Here is a 21089-nt window from a genome sequence, read left to right as displayed (position 1 = left end):
GTTTCCGGCAGACCCTCGGCTCAAGGCTAAATGTACCCAATGTTTAAAAATTAATCACGGGAGACGGATCCAAACTAACCCTGACAAACTGGATTGCAGTCAACTAAAATAACAAATGAATCTTTACCAATAAATAGTGTGGAGATCATACCAGCATTCTCTCAGTAACTAGAATGAGTAGCCTGACATTACACAGAAGCAAACTATGTCGCGATAGCCTGACAATGCGTAATAAACTAGATCACCAAATAGAAAAAGGGTTGCAACAAACTTCCACCCCTGACCCCTATAGCGTGGGAAGACAGCAATTCTGTTCTTTAACTTAAGTAGTTCTTCTAATTAAATGAAAAAGCAGGCAGCAGTGCTAGTCAGGAGACTAATATCATTGTCCAAACTACCAAACAAATTCCATCATACTGCTTAATGCAGGACAAGAATTTCTTGAATTCTACAGAGGATATTGAGTTAATAAAAAGAGGTCGTCTACATTGGTAGCACACAGAATAATAGTAACTCTCAGCTTCAACCAAACGGCCTAGAGTATGATGGAAGATTCAACACAACTAACTATGACAGAATACTACCAATAACAGCAAAAGACAAACTATTAAACCTGGCTTCTAAAACTCAATCGAGTTGCATCTCTTCAGGAAATGGGATGGAAGCACAGCAATGGTAATAGCCATTGTCATCGAACACAAACCTTTGTGAAAGATGAGCTTCACGGATAAGATACTCTCCCCATTGTTCTGAGCCATATTGACCAAAAATTGTTCGTGCATCAAAGGAATCAGCTTTTCTTGATCTTGTTTTGCTACAAATTAGAGAACAGTAAGTCAGTGGCACCCTTAACGACAAAGAGCGTTATGCAACTATTAGAATTATGATAGAGACCTTAAGCCGGCAAATAAACAAAACTATGCAACGAAAGAATAAAAAATGGCACCTTTTTCTGTGTCGCGCATTCATGATAGTGGCATGCAACTGTAGTAGAAGGGGCATAAAAGGTTTATCAGGAACTTTTCAAATCAAGGAGATAGCAAAAATAAAAAGAACACAAATTTAGCAATTTCCACCACGACAGTTTCATGGATAACCTATATGCATTCTGGTATTAAATTTGTAAAGGGAAAAGACCAGCAAGACAATAGAATACATCTAGAAAAGTAACTTGCATCAAGTGCAAGTCTACAAAAGTTTTAAGGGGGCCAAACCATTCTTAAAAGTACCATAAAAGAGAAAACATACTTGAATGAGCCGAAGCATAATGTTCAAGTATTTAAAACTTGATACCAGAACAAAAACAAATGAACACCACAAGAAAGTATCAGCAAGCAAAATACAACTGAAGAAACAAGTTCCAGACATATAAAGTTGGAATGCAGGAGGTGAAGATGAGTTAGGGTTCGAGAATGCTGAATTCAAAAAGGTGTCAGAATTAAAATGGATGCAGAATAGACTCTTGGCAGCGAGTGAAACTGCTTTACTTTTCAAAACAGGTTTGAACCAGTTCAGGCTGTATTAACAGATTCTAGTCCAGGTGCTGCTTTTAGGCCTTTGTTTGCGATGAATAAATTGTTTTTCTGAGAAAATAAAGTGGAGGGGTCATGGGGGAAGGAAAAGCAAGGAAGAAGCAGCAGTGCAGCAAGATTGAATGGTAAAAGTATTTGAACGGAGCATCAACAGAAATAGAGAGTCCTACCGGACAAACAATAGAGAAACTGCCAACAACATTAACCGGGAGAAAGAATTAACACCTTGCAACCTATACCTTTAACTTCTGGTTTGCATCTTTTTCAAGAACAAGACCAGCTTCAGTGAACGCGTTAGTGATCACCTCTAGAAAGGCTAAGGATAACAAAAGCAGGTACTAAATTCCCTTTTAAATAGCAGAGAAATTTAAAAAAAAAAAAAAGTAGGTAGGGTGAGGGAAGAAGACACCAGAAATTATGGATACGACAGGCACGTAAAAGTCGGTCTTCACCACCGATTACTTCCACAGGAGCATATACAACACGAGCTTTTGCAGGAGAACCTCTCATGCACTCCTGCAGGATAAGAACAAATTTGAGTTCCAGCCAAGAAAAATTGTGACCTTGTGAAATCTTATTAGAAGCAACTGTCTAGAAATATCCAGCATCTAAAAATCTACATGGTTTGTAGTCTCTCTCTTACTCTCTCACTCTCTCACACGCGCGCGCATGCACACAGAGACCAACCAATTGAAGAAGCATCCATAAAAAGAGATTGGTGTCACATGAAACAGAAAAGGAAATCTCTAAATTTAATATAAGGCAGATGTTCTTCTTTTGCATTACCTATCATTTCGTTCATTTGCTTTCGCCTAATTCCAAGTGAGTCAACATTGCTATCAGCAGCATATTTGAAGGCTCCAATGCAATTTTTTTTTAAATAAGGCTCTAATACAAATTTACCATTTGTTTGTTCCTGGGTTAAGAAGTACAGAAGTCTATTTGCTATTTAACATTTCCACTTTCTTTCCCGTGTTTCCATTTTTGTTTGTAATTCTTCCATTTAAGCATAAAAGGTCAAGGCAGACCTGATCTATGTTTCTTCTTCAATTGCACTATCGTTTTGTCACAAAATATTAACATAGCACAATAAATAGATATCAGAATCCGTACAATAAAATTTGAGCGGAAAATATGCATATCTGAGCAAGTAAACACATTGTGTCCGAAGCCTGGCAATTACTCTCCAGAAAAGGAAAAAGCCAAAAACTTACTAGAGAAGTAAAACTAAATTGATTAAAGTTAATTCGTATTATTTTACTTTGCATATCAAACTATTGAAATTTTGTGGTGCATGTCAATGTTACATAGAGTATCACGTTCAAAACATGTTTACTTATAAAAAGAAAAAAGGAACAAGCACATTAGGTGATAACTTAATTTGTATTCGAACCTTATACTTAAACATTTCAGATATCTCTATTATGAGATCTATCATTTTTCTTTTGAAGTAAAAGATTAGAATGCAAGTTAAATTTTAAAGAATGTTTAATACTCGAAACAACAAAATATAAATTATCTTCGTCCTATGAACTTAAATATTATAAAAATGTTATTTTCTATAATAGCATATGAAACACTTCCTATATGACTGTTGCAATAATCTTAGGCTCAAGGCCTGTCTAAGGTGGGTTCTTAAGGGTTAAGGGTTAAGGGGAGGGTACCGGTAACGGGGGTTCCTTAAGGATGCTTTCATTAAGGGGATTTAAAGGTACGGGGTAAGAGTACTTTTACTGGTACCCTACTAGTACCCCTACCGGTCCTAGGGGAGGATACTTAAGGATGCAGTACGGATACTTAGGGTATTTTTAAATTAAAATTAAAAAAATTTATATTTAAATACAAACAAACTTTAATGGATGAAAAGAATTTAATACTTTTATTTCAATACTTATAAAAATAAAATTACATATTGTTTTTGAACAATTTACGGAATTTTTCAATAACTTCTATTGGTTCTTCGCTTGAAATTGATAGCACTTGTTCTTCTGCGTCCCCGCTGTCTCCGGTAGATAGTATTTTATTATAGGCACCATCGTCTTCTTGAATTATTTTTGGAAGGCCAAAGTTTCTTCTCTTCCAATATATTAGCAAGTCTTCATTTCCCTCATCATTGCAAACATTATTTCTAACTGTTGTTCTAGAAAAACCTTGAAAAGCAAGAATATACGTTTCTTGTATGTAACGCCTAAACTCGTATTGGTTAGGATTTATTTGGGAAATTCATTTGGTGAAAACCAAAGGATTTCCCAAGCAAAGATAAGTTAGCCCAGAAAAGGAAAGAAAAAAAAAGGATTTGTTTCAAAATAAGGACCCCCGTCCTTAGCATTACCCTTAGAGATGGAGAATTCGAGAGATATGAGAGTTTTGTGTGAAAATTGAAAGAATGAAATGGGGTACTTATAGTTTTAAAATAGGAAATAATGTATTTGAACAAACTTAGAGGTTAAAAAACATAAATTAGGGGGTAGGGGGTGTTAGGGGGCTAGGGAGGCAAAAATAGCTGTTTTTGGCCGTTGCCAACGGCTATGTTTAAAAAAATAACCATTGCCTAACGGGGCAAAAACAGCCACATTAAAAAAAAAATAAAAAATTAAGGGTACCAATCCGGTACTTTCTCCGGTACCCTCCCAGTCCCCTTACCCTTTACCCAAATCCCCCATCCATATCCCCAATCGAACCGGTACTGGTTCGGGTATTACCCTCCCGTTAGACAGCCATAGGCTCAAGGTACTAAAATTGTGAGCACTGAAAGGCTACATGCTTCTAGATGTCTTCCATCAATGTTCATTCAAGAACTTTCCACCATCTCAACAAGAGATGGTAGAGCCCACCCCCTTCCCTAAATAGGAGCCCCACAGTGATCCTTTCCTACTAATCATATAGTAGGCGGAGAATCCTTATCACTAGGCTATCCCTCCCTTGTTTCCTTTCGCTCCTCTCATACTTTGATTAACAAATCCTAGATCCAAAGTATGTTTGCTGCATCAAGATAACCATTAATATTGAAGTATGTTTGCTATAGCAAGAGCAACATTAAACCTTCTGCTCAATCTACAGCATCCTTCCATTTTCTGGGTTTTTAGCCTATACTGACATGAGCTGGTATGAGTAGTGGCAGATAATTTTTCTTATAAGTCTTTTGAGATTTCAAAATATAAACATTTGAATTTTGTAATAGGGTTATATGAATCTTCCGTAGAAGCTTAATGGTTTCTACAGATTTTAATCAACTTCTCACGCCCATGAATAATCTTTTTTTTAACAGCACTTACTGACAACTTCAGTAAAACGTTCAGGCGTTTCTACAGATTTTAGTCCAAACTTTTTATGCGAATCAATAATAAGTTACCTATTGTTGAGTGTTAACCTATATTTTTTATGCCGATTAGTAACAGAAGATTCATCCAAAATAGATAGCAAGCAGATAAAGCAAATTGAACTCCACAGACAAATATCAAGGGGAAGGGTCACATGCCAGTTAAACTGTCATGCTAACCAGCTCTGTGTACCAAAAAAATTAGCTTCGCTTAAGAGATGATATAACCTAGGGAGATAAAATTATTCCAGCAACACCTTATTACCTTATGTTCACAGACAAGTGAAAGATTATAAAGAATAAACTTGAAAAAATAAGGATCATAAAGAGTAAGTGCAATGGTTATCACCTAGCAGCCTGAAGTGCATAATAGTATAACTTGGATAAAGACTTACCAAACCCCTCAGTCTTATAGACACAGGTTGACTCTCCAAAGCATCAATTACTTTTGGTGAGACATTCTGGAAACACAACAAGAAGCGTGATTTTTTATTTTGTTTTTATTTTGAAGAGTTAGACAGAGAAAAAGATATTACAAAGGAAGAAAATGGCCATCTAATTGGAAATTTACCCGCAAAACCTCAGAAGCAGCGTTAATTCGGTCCTTATTCCAAAGCTTCAGCATGAGCACAGTCAAGTGGAATGTTTTTGGTTTAATAAAGATGGACTTCTCAATTCCCAAATCTGTTGAGTGGAAAAAATTCATTGGTTTTGTCAGGGATTAAGACATAAAGAAGGAAGCAATGAGCTCCTGTTCTAGGTTGAAAGGGAAAGATATTATCATAAACATAAGAAGGAAATGCAGAGATAAGAATTTTCACCACAGAAATCTTTTGCAACAACATAGTACATGAATCCTATTTCTCTCTTCATCTTTTGATAAAAGTAACATAGTACATAGATCTTATACCTAACACTTTAGAAGCCTTTGATTCTGAGGGAGAGGACTTGGACACTTTAGGCGAGTAACTCACGAGTGGCATGTTGGTGATATCCACTTTAACATGATCATTAGAATCTTTAGTCTTGACTTCCACTGCAACCCGTGGTTTACTCGAGTAGTGCTCCTCACCTTCCGAATCAGAAGTGTTACCACTTGAATCACATTCCAAATTTTCATCTTGGTTAACTTCGGTAGTTCCAAGAATCGAGTTCTGAAAGTTGATGAGCTTGTTGACCAGTTCAGGGTATATGGCCAATGGAAGTGATACAAAGTGAGAGTAATCAAGATTCCGGCTTTTAACTGCCTACAGAAAAAGACGCGCAAATAACACTAATGAGCACAATGCAATCAAAATCGAGATGAAGAAAATAGTAAGATTCCTCATGACACAAGCAAGAATGACGAATCACTCTTGAGCAAGATTCCTCATAAGACAAGCAAGTACAATGAATCACACTTGAGCATTCTATAAAGCTGCTTAAGAGATAAAATAAAATTAGACAAGAATGTTATTTCATAGTTCTGAATTATTAATCATTTTGAAAGTGCCAGGAAAGCTAAGAGTTCCAGTAGACAGTTAATACATTAGTTTCAGGTGTGTGTGTGTGTGTGTGAGAGAGAGAGAGAGAGAGAGCCCAAAAGCTAATTGAAAAAGCAACTTCAAATGCGAAGGTTCAAGGTCAAAACCAGGTGATAACTGGACCCAACTTTAAACAGGAAAAGGCTCCTAAGAGTTGCAAGGAATGACACTGGATGACATACGGTAAGATATCTTGTGTCTTTTGTGTTCGTGCCATAATGCATCAGCTAAACAACATCACTAATCATCATAGCATTAACATTTAGAAGTAAAAGTAAGAGAATCAAAATAAAAAATCTTTGAGCAAAAACAGATAATTACATGTTACCACAGATTATAGGTACAAGCTCTAGAGAAGTTGACAGAGATGCAATGCTATTTCTTTTTTCCTTATTTGACTGCTAACACGGACAAAAGTAAACGTTGGTGCTAACCTCATCAATTATGGCTTGGACTCTATCTGATGCTCTTCCCACACTTTCAGCAGAATTTCCTTCTATGACTGCAATATGTAACACTATATTAAAAATAGGAAAAAAAATCAAGCATAGACATTTTGGATTTCAATATTGACCCCATATTCAGTATAGGTCAATACAATAACAATTTAAAAAGGTCCAATCACTCTGAAAGAAACAAGTTATGGTGGAAGTTACACGCAGCAAAAACATTTAGAAAAGTGGATTCCAAATCCATTTAGGAGACTTACTGAGAATAATACATCACAAAGGAGAGACCAAAAGCCAATCACCACAACCAATGACAAGAAAAGAGCAAAGCACATTATCACAGCATGCTTCCAAAATTTTGGGTCAAACAAATTGTGGCAGGAAACACGAATGGACTTAAGCTTGGAATTTTCGGAAAAGAAAAAACTGTAGAATCACCAAATATTAAGATTACAAATAACTGCAACAGACAGAAGATACAAGCAATCCACATAAAGAAGAAATGAGAGAAGGGTAACTAAGATGGTTTTGCTTCAGCACATAAACATCCTAATGCACTACTTCGTAGGTGCAACATTATGGTGATTGAAAATACTTATAGATCAAAAATCACATGAAGGAAGGTTATCTCAAAAGATCTATGATCTCTAAAAATCAATGCAGTAGCTAAGAATAGAACACAAGACATAGGGTCTATCAGCTGATACTACCTAGCGTATTTACGCATTAATCATTGTTGTTACACCTACATTAGGTCCGCATTAGGATAAGTCTGATAGTTAGAGAGTTTTCAGTTATAAAGAACCTCTAAGTTGTGTTAAAAGACAGCTTAGAATGGAATTGCCCAAATAGAGCAGAATATATAGTTCATCTAAGGTAGTTGAATGATCAACTAATATACCCAGGTCCAGGAACAACATAAGTAGGTCATAGAAATCATACAGTACATTTCAGAAGAGAAATTCAGGTTAACCAAATCATTAGATTGAATCAAACGACTAAATCAAATGCAAAGTAGCTGAATCAATCTAAATCAGCCCGAAATAGAAAAGCAACCCACTTAGACAATCCTCTTTCCGCGATAATGGAAGTATGATTTTAACTCCCGTTTCCTTTTCAATTGTCCTCTGTGTTGCACCCCTATATGCAGAATATCAAAGCAACATATTAGGCCCTCGTTTTTTGGGTAAGCAAGAATCACACAGAAAGTCATACCCTTTCCCTCTGATGAAACGCATCAAGGAAGCTCCTGCCTGCAGGTATGTTTGGAAATGAGATGCGAGTGGTAGGAGAAAATCGGAAGCAATTTTATTGGGAGACCACTTAATTTTATGATGAAAATCATTCATAACAAGTGCCATGAGCTCAAAGTGAAGAATCACAGCCAAAACTCAAAAAAAGCTAGTCGAATTATCAACTGTAGCTGTACCTACAAGCAGGGGCAGAGCTAGCCTTCTGACACCGGGTTCACCTGAACCCATTACTTTACTTTCGATGCGGAACATAAAAAATCCACTAATATTTCAACAAATAGTAGATATGAACCCATAATTTTAAAAATACAATGAGTTCAACGGTAAGAACCTTATAGGTTGACTAGAGTTTAAATCTTGGATCCGCCTCTGCCTACAAGCAACCAAAAAAAATTACCTCGAATTTAACTGAATGCTTCTGTGCTGCTGAAAGTGGTTCATCATCATTTACTACTTCAGCTCCACTGTCCTCTGCCAAAACTGTTGACTCATAGGAAGAGACGGTGCATTTAACTTCTTGCACTTGACCTCCAAGGTTATGCTTCTCATCACCTAGAATTTCCAACATTAATCTTTTACAGTGTATTCTACAGAATATCAGACACCTAAAAATCTACAACTGCTTTATAATTATATATCCTGATTTAACACTATCATCTATGAATTATTTGGATAACATGAAAGTAGAGAAAGCTTAACAACCTAGAACCACTGATCCAATTCAATCAAATATTAACAAGTTAAAAACACCGACCTTCACTAGACCTTGATTGAGTAGAAACAGGTCTCCATGTTTTGGCAATCATTTTCTGCTTTTTCCGGTCCATAGCAACATGAAAAACTCCTTCAATATGCGTCCCCAAGTTATATTCGAAACCGCAAGAAGAAAAACATCTCTGCAACGGTTAGATTACCCAGTGAAATATGTAACTTCTATTAGTTGACACGTGTTCATAACTCTTCTAATTTTCACTATAGGCACAAAATACGTGTTCATGTTACAATTTTGATTTTCTTTTCAAAAAAAAAAATTTATAATATTTTGATTTTTGACTAAACGATTCTGAGAAAAACAGAGACCGTCGTACCTGTAAATGTTGGTAATTGGTAAGTGGCCACCTTAAAAAGGACCTGCAGCTGCAAGCTAACATTCGTCTATATCGTTCGACGGCGGTGGCGCTATAAACAACTCACCGGCGGTGGAAGTATTTATCTTTCTTTTTTTTTTATCTATTTTTTGGGGGTCTGGTACACGTGGATATAAATGAGAATTTTCGTAGTATAGAGCAATTTCTTCTTTGGTTCGGTAACTTTTCTCTAATTGTCCCCTTAAGTCCCAAAATAGATGAAAATCTAATGGCGATCTTTCCAAGTTCCAATTTCCATCCCGTAGAGTCCGTTTGGGCTCGGTAGACAATTGCTTGACTATGTCCATTTTATTTCAGTTACAATTCATTGGAGCAGTAAAATAATTTAAGTTAGGTGAAATATATAAACGGTCCCTTTAAGTTATCCATAACAGTAAGATAAACCCTTAGGCCTCAACTGAACCCTTTATCATTTAGACATTTCAAGTGTCCATAAACCAGATCAAATAAACACATATTGCTGATGTGGTATGCGTGTGTTTACTAATAAAATTTTAAGCGCGTGAATTATTTTTTCAGCCTAATTTTTTTTTCTTTGAAAAAACTTAAGAATTGGGCGTATCTTAGCCTCTCTTCTTAGCTTGACTAACCCACGTCAATGTCACCGTGAAACCACCACTAAAACCAGCCACTAAAACTCCAACCAAGCTACGGAAAATCGCCAGAAACTGCCCCTTTTATCACAAAATTACACAGCCCATAACCTCCAGAGCTCCGCCTAATTCCTTCAAGCCAAAATTAGTTCCAAACCCAACTGATAAGCAACAAAAATTACAGCAACAATAGTTGCGAAAACCCACCAAATCTCTACTAGATAAACGTCCTCTTTCCTCCAACATCACCTTCATTCCAATAAAAACACACAAGCAACAATCAATTATTTGAATTAGCCGGTAATTTTATACCAAAAATAATTAGAGAAATAAAAGTGATATAAGCCCAAACTTGTAGTCAAGAAACGATGAAGAGAGAAGAGTGAAGATTCCAGTAGAATCATTTCGTTCAAATTTACTTGGAGATTAATTTTTCGGCGAGAGTCGCATGAGAGGAGCTTTTTCCGACGAGTTTCGTCACTGCTCACTTAGTGGGAAGGGGAAGGAGCCTGATAATAATGACTTATGTTCAATTTGTTAAATGGAGGGTAGATTTGAAGGAAGAAGGAGGGGGGGAGGGGTGGCGCTGGTAAGCGGAAGCAGAAGATAAGTGTAAGCATGCATATTTTATATATATAAGCGGATAAGTTAGGGGCAGAGCCAGAATTTTCATTGGAGGTGTAAAAATATAAATAATTAGATACATCAAAAAGTCAATGGAAGTCAACGTATAATAAATATACATAAAATAAAAAATTTATCTAGCAATATAGTATAATTTTTCGGCGAAGAGGTATCGCTTGACATCCCTTTGTTTAATGTGGCTCAGCCACTGGGATAAGCCCCTTGATTTTTTGTTGCGTTGGTTTTGTAAAAAAGTTAGGAAAAAGGCTTTTTTTTATTCCTTAAATGCATTTTCATTTTTTATTTATTATATGTGTCAAATTTCTATTACAAATTACACGTGTCGTTCATTCATTGGCTCATTTGACACGTCATTAGCGAGTGTAACTCACGCATATGATCTGTTGCACTCGGGTATTTATTTAATCTGGTTAGTGGACACTTGAAGTGTCTAAATGGTAAAGGGTTCAGTTGAGATGTTTGTCTAGTCGTTATGGACAACTTAAAAGAACAGTTTATGTATTTCGCCTTTAAGTTATAAACGTTGATAATATAAAATTTTAACTCGTAATAATACATTAATTGATTATGATGGGTTGTTATATAATTACTTTTTAAATATGTAGACTCTACATTATTAATGGGTAGAATAGCCTTATAGACATTTGTACTTGTTCGATTTTGACATTCCGGTTCTTTTACTTCACAAAATTTCATTCAAACATTTATAGTTATTCAAAAGTAATATTTTAAACCCCTCTAATCGTTGATCATGTCTATGTGGCAACTTGACAGTATTTCACACGTCGAAAGAGCGTGAAGGTAAATATCTAAGCAAGAAATAATTAAAATAAGAAAAGATAAAAAGAAAAAGAAAAGACAAAAATTAAATAAATTTAAGAAAAAGGTCAAGAGGGTTTCTCTTTCACGTTCCTCTCTCCCCTCCGTTCCTCCACTCCCTCCCCCCCCCCCCCTCAAACCCCAAACCTACTGGAATATTGTGGTCGCCCCAAATCTGAAGACACCCCAGATTGAGCAACTTTTAATGGCTCTCTTCTTCTTCTTCTCCATTTTTGATTTTTTTTTTATATGTATACATTAAAAAAGGGGAAAAGGACAGAGTTTTGGCTGGAAATCGTTTGATGCCCTCTGGGTTGAGATTGTTTGCGATTTGTTGCCAATGCTGCCATATCTTCGTTTTTTTGAAGTTACCATCTCGATCTGTGTTTAAATTATGTTTAAAACATTATGTTGTCTCCACTTTAAGCTTGCCGAAGCTCATCGTGGGTGAGCTGTTCTTGTGGGCTCACTGTTTCGCCATCGATGGCGTTAAACTATTTCGTGACTGCTCTCCCAATCGACGAGGTACAATACAATCTAAGAGTCACTGTCGGCTAAAATTCCGGCCAAAGTTCCGGATCTAAAACCCATATGATAGTAAAAACATAAAATAAAAGACAATGGGGTAAGGATAAGAGGAAACGGGAAAAGCATCTATCGGAATATATGATTTTTATTTTTGGTTTTAATTATTTTTAATCTACCATGTGAGTTATGACATGACATTTACACATTGTTAATTTGTTATTTTTTGACGTGGCAGTCAATCGTGAAAGAGATTGTATTACATGCACTGACATTACATGCACTGACATCCTCATGTCATAAGCGTTTATTATACACGGTTTGAAAGAGTGTAAGTGTTTAATTTTGGAGACCGACATAATAAAGTGGCACAAGTATAAATATCATTTACGCTATTCTACCTTATTAATGTATAAAACTTATATTCTATCATAAATGATATCAATGTTGACGGTTAAATATAAGTACGATTATTTATCGCCGCACTCCGTCCCAAAAGAATATTAGTTAGTAGCTTATTAACAATATCGATGTGTTTCATTGATATGTAGTGAGATTAGAAAAAAGAGAAAGAAGAAACGAAAAACAATAATAAAAGGGTGCAATACAATTATAATCGAGCCACATTATTAATATCTTTTCGATAAAAGAATATGATTTTTTTTTATATCCAAGACATTATTTATTTTTTCTTTTTTCGTTAACTTATGGTAAAGTCAATTTAATATATCTTTAACATTAGAAGTCCTAAATTAATCATGTCTTGATCATTAATTTTCGGCCGTGTACATATTCATGCTTGGCTAGATGGACCAATGTAGCATTGTAAAAAGACTTCGAAAGTGAAAAATATTAATACTACAAATAATTTAGGGGCAATTTGAATTACATATAAAGTTGTGTGGTGAAAGTATAAATTTCCAACTAAAAGCTTTCTCCATCCGCCACACTCAACTGAATAGGAGTACTAATCCAAGTTCCGTGTCCAGCAAATAAAAAACGATTCTTTTTACACAACAGAGAAGAAGCATAGAGTGAGAGTGAGAGTAGATTAGGAGGGGAAAGCACAAACGAGGACGATGCTAGAAAGGGTGCTCTCTTCGCGGAGGGCGGCGCCGGTCAGTGACGACGGCGATGATGACGGCGACGAATCCAAAACTCGGAAGCACATTTCCATACCGACGAGGATCACAAATTACTTGATTCGAACTGGCCACCTCTGGCCATGCCTTCTCATAGGGCTCGTAATCATTGTGCTCACTTCTTTCGTTTATCACACTCGTGATTTAGTGTGTATCTCAGCTTCCTCTTCCGATCACATTTCTCGTTTGCGATTCTTCGGCTTTGATGGCCTTGAAACCGACTTCGGATCTCTCGGCGTCCCCTGGTGTAAGTTCATTACGAATCTCGGAATTTCCTTTCGTTTAATGTGTTATTTCTTATGCGATTTAGTGTCCGTACAGATCTGGTTTATTTTGCACATCTAGTTTCAAGGCGTTTTTTTTATAGTAATTGAAAATGCTATCCACATGTCGAGAAAATGTACATCTAGTTTCAAGACCAAGACTTTTTTCTTTAATTTGTATATATCCTTCCTTCACTTTAGTGTTTAATTGATAGATGATCATTTTAAAGCTTCAGAGCGTGGCGTAAACTGGATTAACTATAGCCTCCTTAACTTTAGTGTTCTTTAATAGGTGATACCTATAAGCTCCATAGTGTGTGGCATAAACTGTCCTTATCCAAAAAAAAAGTGTGTGGCATAAACTGAATGAATTCCCTTTCTAGTTGCTTCAGTCTGATATATTAAATAACAGTGGAGCAGGAACGTTATTATGATCGTGAAGTTGTTTTATGAAATCATGTCTTAAGCTGCACTTCAGATCTATGGTCAACAAATTAAACATCTCTATGCACGTGTATTTTTGTGCATGTTATTTCATTTACCTAGATGTCATTTTCCTTTTCTGGGTAATGGAGATGTTGAATGAAAATCAGTTATAGGATAACTATTTAATTATCTTCAGTTCAATCTTTGAAAGATGATACTAGAATGATCCAGTGCAGCTTATAATTTTAATCCTTGTCAAAAGGCAGATCGAAACATGGCAAATCTGTTGAATGGACCACTAAGGATTTACTCAAAGGTCTGGAGGAGTTTGTACCGATATACGAGACACGACCTATCAAGAATAACATGTATGGGATGGGTTTTGACCACAGCTTTGGGCTTTGGTTTATGGCTCGATGGTTAAAACCAGAGTTGATGATTGAGAGTGGCGCGTTCAAGGGACACTCAACTTGGGTTTTGCGACAAGCAATGCCAGATACACCAATCATCTCGCTTACACCCCGTCATCCTGAGAAGTATCTCAAGAAAGGACCTGCTTATGTTGATGGGAACTGCACATACTTCGCTGGAAAAGACTTTGTTGATTTTGGAAGCATTGATTGGGGAAAAGTTATGAAGAAACATGGAGTCAAGAATCGTAGCCAGGTTGTTGTCTTTTTTGATGACCATCAAAATGAATTGAAAAGGTAATATAAACTTTTGTAACATGGAAGTTCTCTACTGTGTGTTTCTTAGAAAAGTAATCCCTTCCATCACTGTTTTTGTCTAATTATCTATTTCATTGCTGCATCCAGTGATTCTATGGCTTTGCCGATTGCCACTTGTTCTGCAAATTTTGACTCATTCTCTGTTTTGTTTGTATTTGAACTTTGATCGACAGACTGAAGCAAGCACTTAAAGCTGGGTTCAGGCATCTTGTGTTTGAGGACAATTATGATACTGGTACTGGAGACCACTATTCCTTCAGGCAGATGTGTGATCAATTTTATATAAGAGGTATATTTTCATTTCAACTTTAAATAATTATTTTTCCTCTCTCAAGGCCAAAGCAGCCATTCTTTTATCTAACTCTCTGTTTCTCCCCTTTTGGAGTTGATTCAACTTTTATGTATTGGGAAGTCTTCCTTGACATTTGTTGACCTTGTACGTGAAAGAACAAATACATTGAAATTATATGCTACCTTGTTAAAAGAAAAATACATTGAATATGTACCGAAGTAGTTTTCGCCCATGAAACTCTGACTGGAGTATTATAACTGATGTTTCTGTCAAAAGAAATCTGCAATGCAAAGTTTAAGGATGATGATAAATTTTAGAGGATACGAAATTTGTCAACAACTAAGTGATTCCTACCAGAAAATCCAAAAAAATTAGAATGTCAATTAACTCAGTGATACCAACAAGAGAATTCAAAAGTTAGATTGAATCATGATTATACTGGATATTGAAGTCACATCAAGATTTGTCAAGCGTATCAGACTCAGAGAAGGGAATAGCCATGCTCTTTGTTTTATCTATAATGGAGAGAAGATTGGTAGGGCAAGCAAGATTATGTAGAGTTAGCAGAGAACAGTGCAGCTAGCTCTAGGAAGGAACATAAAAGAATAGAAGGTATGCAATATATTGTCATTTTGGGATAATTCGGCAGCCAAATGGAGCTATCTATGTCTTCTTTTTTTGTTTTTAACTATTTTTGCTGGTTTGTTGACAATGAGACTTGTCTCGCTAAGGAAGATATGAAAACTGTGTTGGTAGTTGATAAAGAACTACCCAAGTAACATATAGTGCCTGCACTCGCAATATGATCCTTCTAACTTTGGTGAATCTTATATTAGGAACAGAGTTGCATGCTCTGTCTTCAAATATCTTTTATCCTGTATCATGGAGTCTTTTGTTTGTTTAGCTGTCTAACCAAGTAAAGTAAAAAATTTAGCCACCTTTTTTTTTGATTTGCACCGGGTGTCCGAGTCTCTAAGAGCCCCGACTAATCCCGGGGGTGCACAGGCCCTCGGCAAGGAGTTTCCGGCAAGTGCACCACGGTTAATTCAGGTTTTACCCAGTCCGATGGCCCTAAGAAATTGTTTGCACTCAGTGAGTTTCGAACTTGAGACCTTGAAAGGGAGCAAACCCCAAGGCTCAAGTCAATTGCCACCGGGCCAACCCCTGAGGGTTAAAAATTTAGTCACCTTTATCTCATGTAGTTATAAAGAATCAGTTGATGTTGATTATGAGTTTGGACAACCAAAGTAAACAAAAGAGAAATATGTAGGAATGGAAAGGAGGAATCTTGACGTAAAGTAAACGATGAATACAAATTCACACTTAACAATTTTAGTGTCAATATATCAAATAGCATTTAGACTGCCTGGAGCATGCTGGTTCACTTTTGGCAAATTTTTCCATTCATGAAATATTTATTGACTTTTATGGCTAGTTCACTTCTTAATACGTGATATACATTTTTCCATTTCATTTCCAGGCGGAGGCCATAGCTGCTTTAAGGACAGTGATGAAGCAAGGATCAGAGGAAGAAGGAAGAAATTCTGGGAGAAAGCTGTTGATATTGAGGAACTTTGCGGTCCTGGTGAAGCTTGGTGGGGTGTGAGAGGGCAAATGCGAGATGATTTTAACCACAGCAATAAGGCCATTTCTTATGCAGAACATTTTAAAAATAGCAGGTTTGTAGAGTCAGTGTTAGATGTTTACTGGGAGCTTCCTCCCGTGGCTGGTCCTTCATTAACTCATCAGACAAGATACGATCCGGCTCGTACATCAGGTCCTATTGTTGAAGATGGCAGGTATGGCTTGTTTCAGAGGCTTGGCTTATCTAGACTGGAGGCATCTGTATTCAATGGTTACACTCAAATGGTCTATCTTCAGGTGTCGCAGGAATGAGATTTTGGTTGCCACTGCATATAAGTTGTAGTTTTGTATTTATACGTGATCTCTCCTTTTTCTTTTTCTGTTCGTTTAGTTATTTGCGGTGTAACTCTTGAGACTCTGTTTCTGTGCTCCCAATACATATACAATCTTTCAGACGTCTGGTCACTCTGATATTTGTGCATTGTCATGTAAGTCCGTTGAGTGAAATTGATGATACCTGTAGATTATGTGCTAAAAGATAGCTTTATGTTCGAATAGTTCTCCTTGCGCTTGCTATTTCCTTGTTGCAAGTATGTTAGAATGAAAGAAAAGAGAATGCACGTAGCAGTCAATTATGTCATGATCTTACTAGACTGTGCGATTGTTTCTCTGGCCTTTCATCCTCACTTGTACATCTGCTGAGGCGGAGAAGTCATTGGCACTTGGGCATTACATAAGGTTCTCTAATGGTGATTCCAGTTGGAAGAGTTAGGGTTTCCTTGACAGATAAGCAATGGATGACAAGGGTCAGATAGTTTCGTAACCATTCAATCCATTAAAGAAAATTTCTGGCACCTTAACCTTTTCAAGCTTCTGGAGCTTAACAGGCCTAAGCAGGAGTGGGTTTTCTTAGGCGTCCAAGGATTGAGTGAGAAGGCAGATCAACGGCGAGGTATTAAGACTTCCTAGCATTCATGGTCCTTTAACAAACTAATTTCAAGCCCAAGCATTGTCCTTTTCTATTTCTTTGACAAAACAGTCAAAAAACACGATGGACAAACGAGAAATTAGGAAAATGGATAGAAAACTCAAGAGTTCAGCCCTGCTATTCCGTTATTCTTCTGACTGTTTGGTGTATCCTCTCACGAAACTCCCAATAACTCCAGCCCTGCTGTTTACATTCTATACATCAGGTAATTGTGATGCTCTTTCCTGATCTGCTATGAACTTTATTCTTAGCTCGAACTAGAAAGTTGAAGATCCATTCGAGGGATAAGACATGAGACAGTATTGCAAGTAACAAGCGCTAACAATTTCCGTAGGGAACACTAAACACTAAACAAAAATCTTGGATATCACCGGTTATATCTTCTTAAACCAGTGCTTTTCCTTTCAGGGAATGCTACACGTCTAGTCTAATTCCAGATACAAAAGAGAGCAGAAAAAGGATAATCATCGACATAGAAACCATTGAATGGTTTTTCAGTCACTAGTTTTTGTTCTTGCACTTGTGTATAGCCCTTGGAGCTGCAAAGCAAGAGAAAGAAAGTCATTCTACACCATCTCCTTAAGATAAGAATTTCTCAATGGTAAGTATAGACATAAAATACAGCATGGACAGGATCACAGTGATAGGACATACCTAGCCCAATTGCCTCTGAGCTTTTCATGATCCGCAATCTCTTGCATGAGTCTATGAACATCCTATCATAACATCCAAATGAAACAATGAATGGATGCAATGCAACAAACAGATCATATCATAGATTCCTAGATCTGGATATTGAATTGAGGATCTAAGACATAGGAGAACAGAAAAATAAACAACAAGGGAGCCCCCATCGGAAGCCATTTAAGAAAAAGTAAATAGAAAACGACTAATCAACAACAGACATAAATAGTTGGTAGATGATTTATCCTTTTTGCACTAACTGCTATGATACATACTAAGCTATTTCCTCCTAATACAAATTGCTTAGGAAATTGCCAGACTCAGTAGTAAACAGATAATCTTGTCTTCTTAAATGTTTGGCAAGAAGATGTGGAGTGTAGTAAGATGGAAAAGAACTTACTCCCAAGGAACATCTCCTACAAGCATCCAATCGCCATCTTTATCTTCATAAGTCAGCACATACTCAGAACCATTGACTAGATCCATCAAGTGACTTTCACTAAGTTCCTCCTGCCCTGGAAGTCTATCACTGGTGCACTGCCCTGAATAATATTCACAATTACATGACTTAAGACACATCCGCGATCTCAAGACTCAAGCCAAAATACTAGCAAAACAAACGCTCCCAACAAAATTACTTCTCAGAGTGCTGGTCCTACGAAGGGGAATAACGAGAAAGACTGTTAGATTTATACCGTGCTATTTGGTGCCTGATTAAAACTTTACGGATGAAAATGTAAAGGGTGTAGCAATGATTCAAGATGGGAATGTGAAAAATGACTATACTTTTATCAATTTCTCCATCAAAGGGGTCTATTCACACACACACACACATGTATTTATCAACTGTTCTTGTTCTTGTATGAATATTACAATTACTACCATGCTTCAATCCCAAGAAAGTGGGTCGGCTATATGAATCCGCACTATCTGAAACTATGATTCAAGGATGCGGATGTGAAAAATGACTATACTTTACCAATTACCCCATCAAAGGGGTCTATTTTTTCTAAATACTTTTATCAGTTATTCTTGTTCTTGTCTAGGGCAGCCCGGTGCATTAAGTTCCCGCTATGTGCGAGGTCCGGGCAAGGGCCGGACCGCAAGTGTCTATTGTAAGCAGTCTTACCCTGCATTCCTGCCAGAGGCTGTTTCCACAGCCCGAACCCGTGACCTCCTGGTCACATGCAGGTAACTTTACCGGTTGGGCCAAGGCTCCCCTTCATTCTTGCTCTTTCTTCTAAAAGCTTGCATGGCTATTGTTGTTTGAATGCTGTAAAGACAGAAATTATACCAATACTAAAGCAGCTGAACATCTTTTCAAGTGCTGATGAGAGCTCCCCATAGTCGCTGTAAGTTTTGATATCAACCTTTCTCAAATATGGAGCACCATCCATTCTAACTTTCACATAAAGGCAACCTGAACCTGATTTTCCTTCAGCATCATTCTTTTTGGTGGCCAGTGTATTTTTGCGGAATGATCTAATTGGTGGCCATCCTACTACTTGTGCCCTAATTCACAACATAAAAAAAAATCCACTTTAACCATAATTGCATAAATTTGTACCCATATATAACAAAAAACACCCAAAAAAAAGTTAAGTGACCACAGTAAAATTAACTCTAGAATTCAAGAAACAGATAAAGTTACTAACTTTGAAGTCTGAGGAGCACTATTTTCAATTGATGGAGTTGGCTTTGAGCTTCCATTACTTCCTTTGGGGGAAAATAACAAGTCTTCTTTTCTCCAATCAGTTTCTGATCTGCAATTAATGGACAAATCCCATTTTCCAGAAGCATCAATGGCATCAGAAAAACCCCTTTTGGTTCTTGATATAAAATTGTTTGAAGGGTTAAGACCCGTATTTGTTTCCTCAGTACCCGGTAACCCAAGTCTTAGCTCAGTCTCCTTAAGGTTAAGAACATCACTATTTTTATCAGAATTTCTTTCCATTAAAGAAGCTTCTGATAAACCTATATAATCATGTTCGAATGGTATAGACATAGAAGCTGAAATAGAAGTTGAAATCCCAAAAACAAGAATTCAAGAAACTATGGATGAGATGAAAAAGAAGGCAATTTTTAAGTGAGTAAAAGATGAGATATTGGCTTTGTTGGTGCAGGAAAGAAAATTTCTTTGGTCCTTTTGTAGCCTTTACTTTTGGAATAAATGAACTGTGAGTGTAACAGTGGAAAAACTATTGCAGATGCTTATCCAAAGGTGTTTTGTGAAATAGTAGCTTTGTTTTAGTGCAATTGTTTAAAGCAAATAGTGATTAGCTAGTGCTAATTTGTTTTTATTTGGAAATTTGGAATCTTTGGTCGGAAAAAAGTAATAATGATGATTTCAACTTGTCCACTTATAACCAACTCTGTTACACAAATTCCGTTCACAACTACTACTGTTTCATGACAACACAGTATGTAAGTAGTAGCATTGTTTGATGAAATACCACTGCCTCCTTCAATTGGTGTGATTTAAAATTGGTGTTTACACCTAAAGAATACTCCACAAGTGAAGTCTGGAATTTTTTTTGTCGGTACATTGACCAAAAAAATTATATATTTTTTAAATACTATCAGTATATGTTAATCTAACGTTTTCTTGTTATCAATTTCACTTTTTTATGAATACTTGTGGTACAGTTATCTTTTATATGAGGTAATAGTGTAAAATAAATTGACACACAACTTAAATAAAAAGACATGCGTAATTTAACTCACTTCTTTATTCACGAGTCAATTACTCAAATGGTCACTTAACTATTCCAAATTATCTCCTAAAGTCACTTTACTTTTGTTTGTAACACCAAACTCACTGAACTATGCCTATTGCACTCAAAAGGTCACTGAACTAGATTTTTCAAATTTCGGATTGCCAAATACCTATTTTACCCTCTAAATTATAAATATTTATCTTCTTTTTATTTTTTTCAAACTTTTTAATATTATGATTTTCCCCTTTTAATTTATATTATTGACTTATCTATAAATAAATAAATAAATATTAATTATAAATTAAAAAAATAGAAAATATTTAAGCATATATAATGCTGGAATAACAAAATAATGAGCATATTAGAATAATTTGTTAGTAAAAATAATTTTAGTATTAACAACAAAAAATTTAAAATTTATTTATACAATTCAGAATGAAAGAAAATAAAGGTTGTAAA

The 21089-nt window shown here is 36.2% G+C and overlaps 3 protein-coding genes across 7 annotated transcripts; 1 reads left to right on the top strand and 2 right to left on the bottom strand.

The window, feature by feature from the left end:
• Positions 1-385: 385 nt before the first annotated feature.
• LOC107802500 (uncharacterized) lies at positions 386-10420 on the bottom strand. Of its 5 annotated transcripts, none has more exons than XM_016626018.2 (13): positions 9165-10420; positions 8831-8972; positions 8474-8628; positions 8039-8076; positions 7884-7963; positions 6809-6876; positions 5762-6098; positions 5423-5535; positions 5247-5312; positions 1958-2048; positions 1758-1839; positions 947-984; positions 386-814 (listed from the first exon to the last, which is right to left on the bottom strand). In XM_016626018.2, exons 1-11 carry the CDS (start codon positions 9225-9227, stop codon positions 1766-1768), a joined length of 1227 nt encoding a protein of 408 aa, XP_016481504.1. In that variant the 5' UTR covers positions 9228-10420; the 3' UTR covers positions 386-814; positions 947-984; positions 1758-1765. The 5 variants fall into 5 exon arrangements, with proteins under 5 accessions (XP_016481504.1, XP_016481499.1, XP_016481502.1 ...); XM_016626013.2 differs by having other exon boundaries at positions 1772-1839; XM_016626016.2 differs by having other exon boundaries at positions 1772-1839; positions 8831-8920; positions 9165-9302.
• Positions 10421-12764: 2344 nt separating this feature from the next.
• LOC107802498 (uncharacterized) lies at positions 12765-16748 on the top strand. The gene is made up of 4 exons (XM_016626011.2): positions 12765-13195; positions 13900-14344; positions 14539-14654; positions 16138-16748. The coding sequence occupies exons 1-4, from the start codon at positions 12886-12888 to the stop codon at positions 16551-16553; spliced, it is 1287 nt and encodes a 428-aa protein (XP_016481497.2). The 5' UTR covers positions 12765-12885; the 3' UTR covers positions 16554-16748.
• A 291-nt stretch (positions 16749-17039) lies between these two features.
• Positions 17040-20118, bottom strand: LOC107802499 (auxin-responsive protein IAA27). The gene is made up of 5 exons (XM_016626012.2): positions 19569-20118; positions 19208-19425; positions 18314-18455; positions 17884-17945; positions 17040-17768 (listed from the first exon to the last, which is right to left on the bottom strand). Exons 1-5 carry the CDS (start codon positions 19916-19918, stop codon positions 17731-17733), a joined length of 810 nt encoding a protein of 269 aa, XP_016481498.2. The 5' UTR covers positions 19919-20118; the 3' UTR covers positions 17040-17730.
• Positions 20119-21089: the final 971 nt, after the last annotated feature.

This window comes from Nicotiana tabacum, chromosome 6 (assembly GCF_000715075.1).
Source record: "Nicotiana tabacum cultivar K326 chromosome 6, ASM71507v2, whole genome shotgun sequence".
Taxonomy (NCBI): Eukaryota; Viridiplantae; Streptophyta; class Magnoliopsida; order Solanales; family Solanaceae; genus Nicotiana; species Nicotiana tabacum.
The sequence above is the reverse complement of the archived record's forward strand: the minus strand, read 5'-3'. Positions and strand labels throughout refer to the sequence as shown.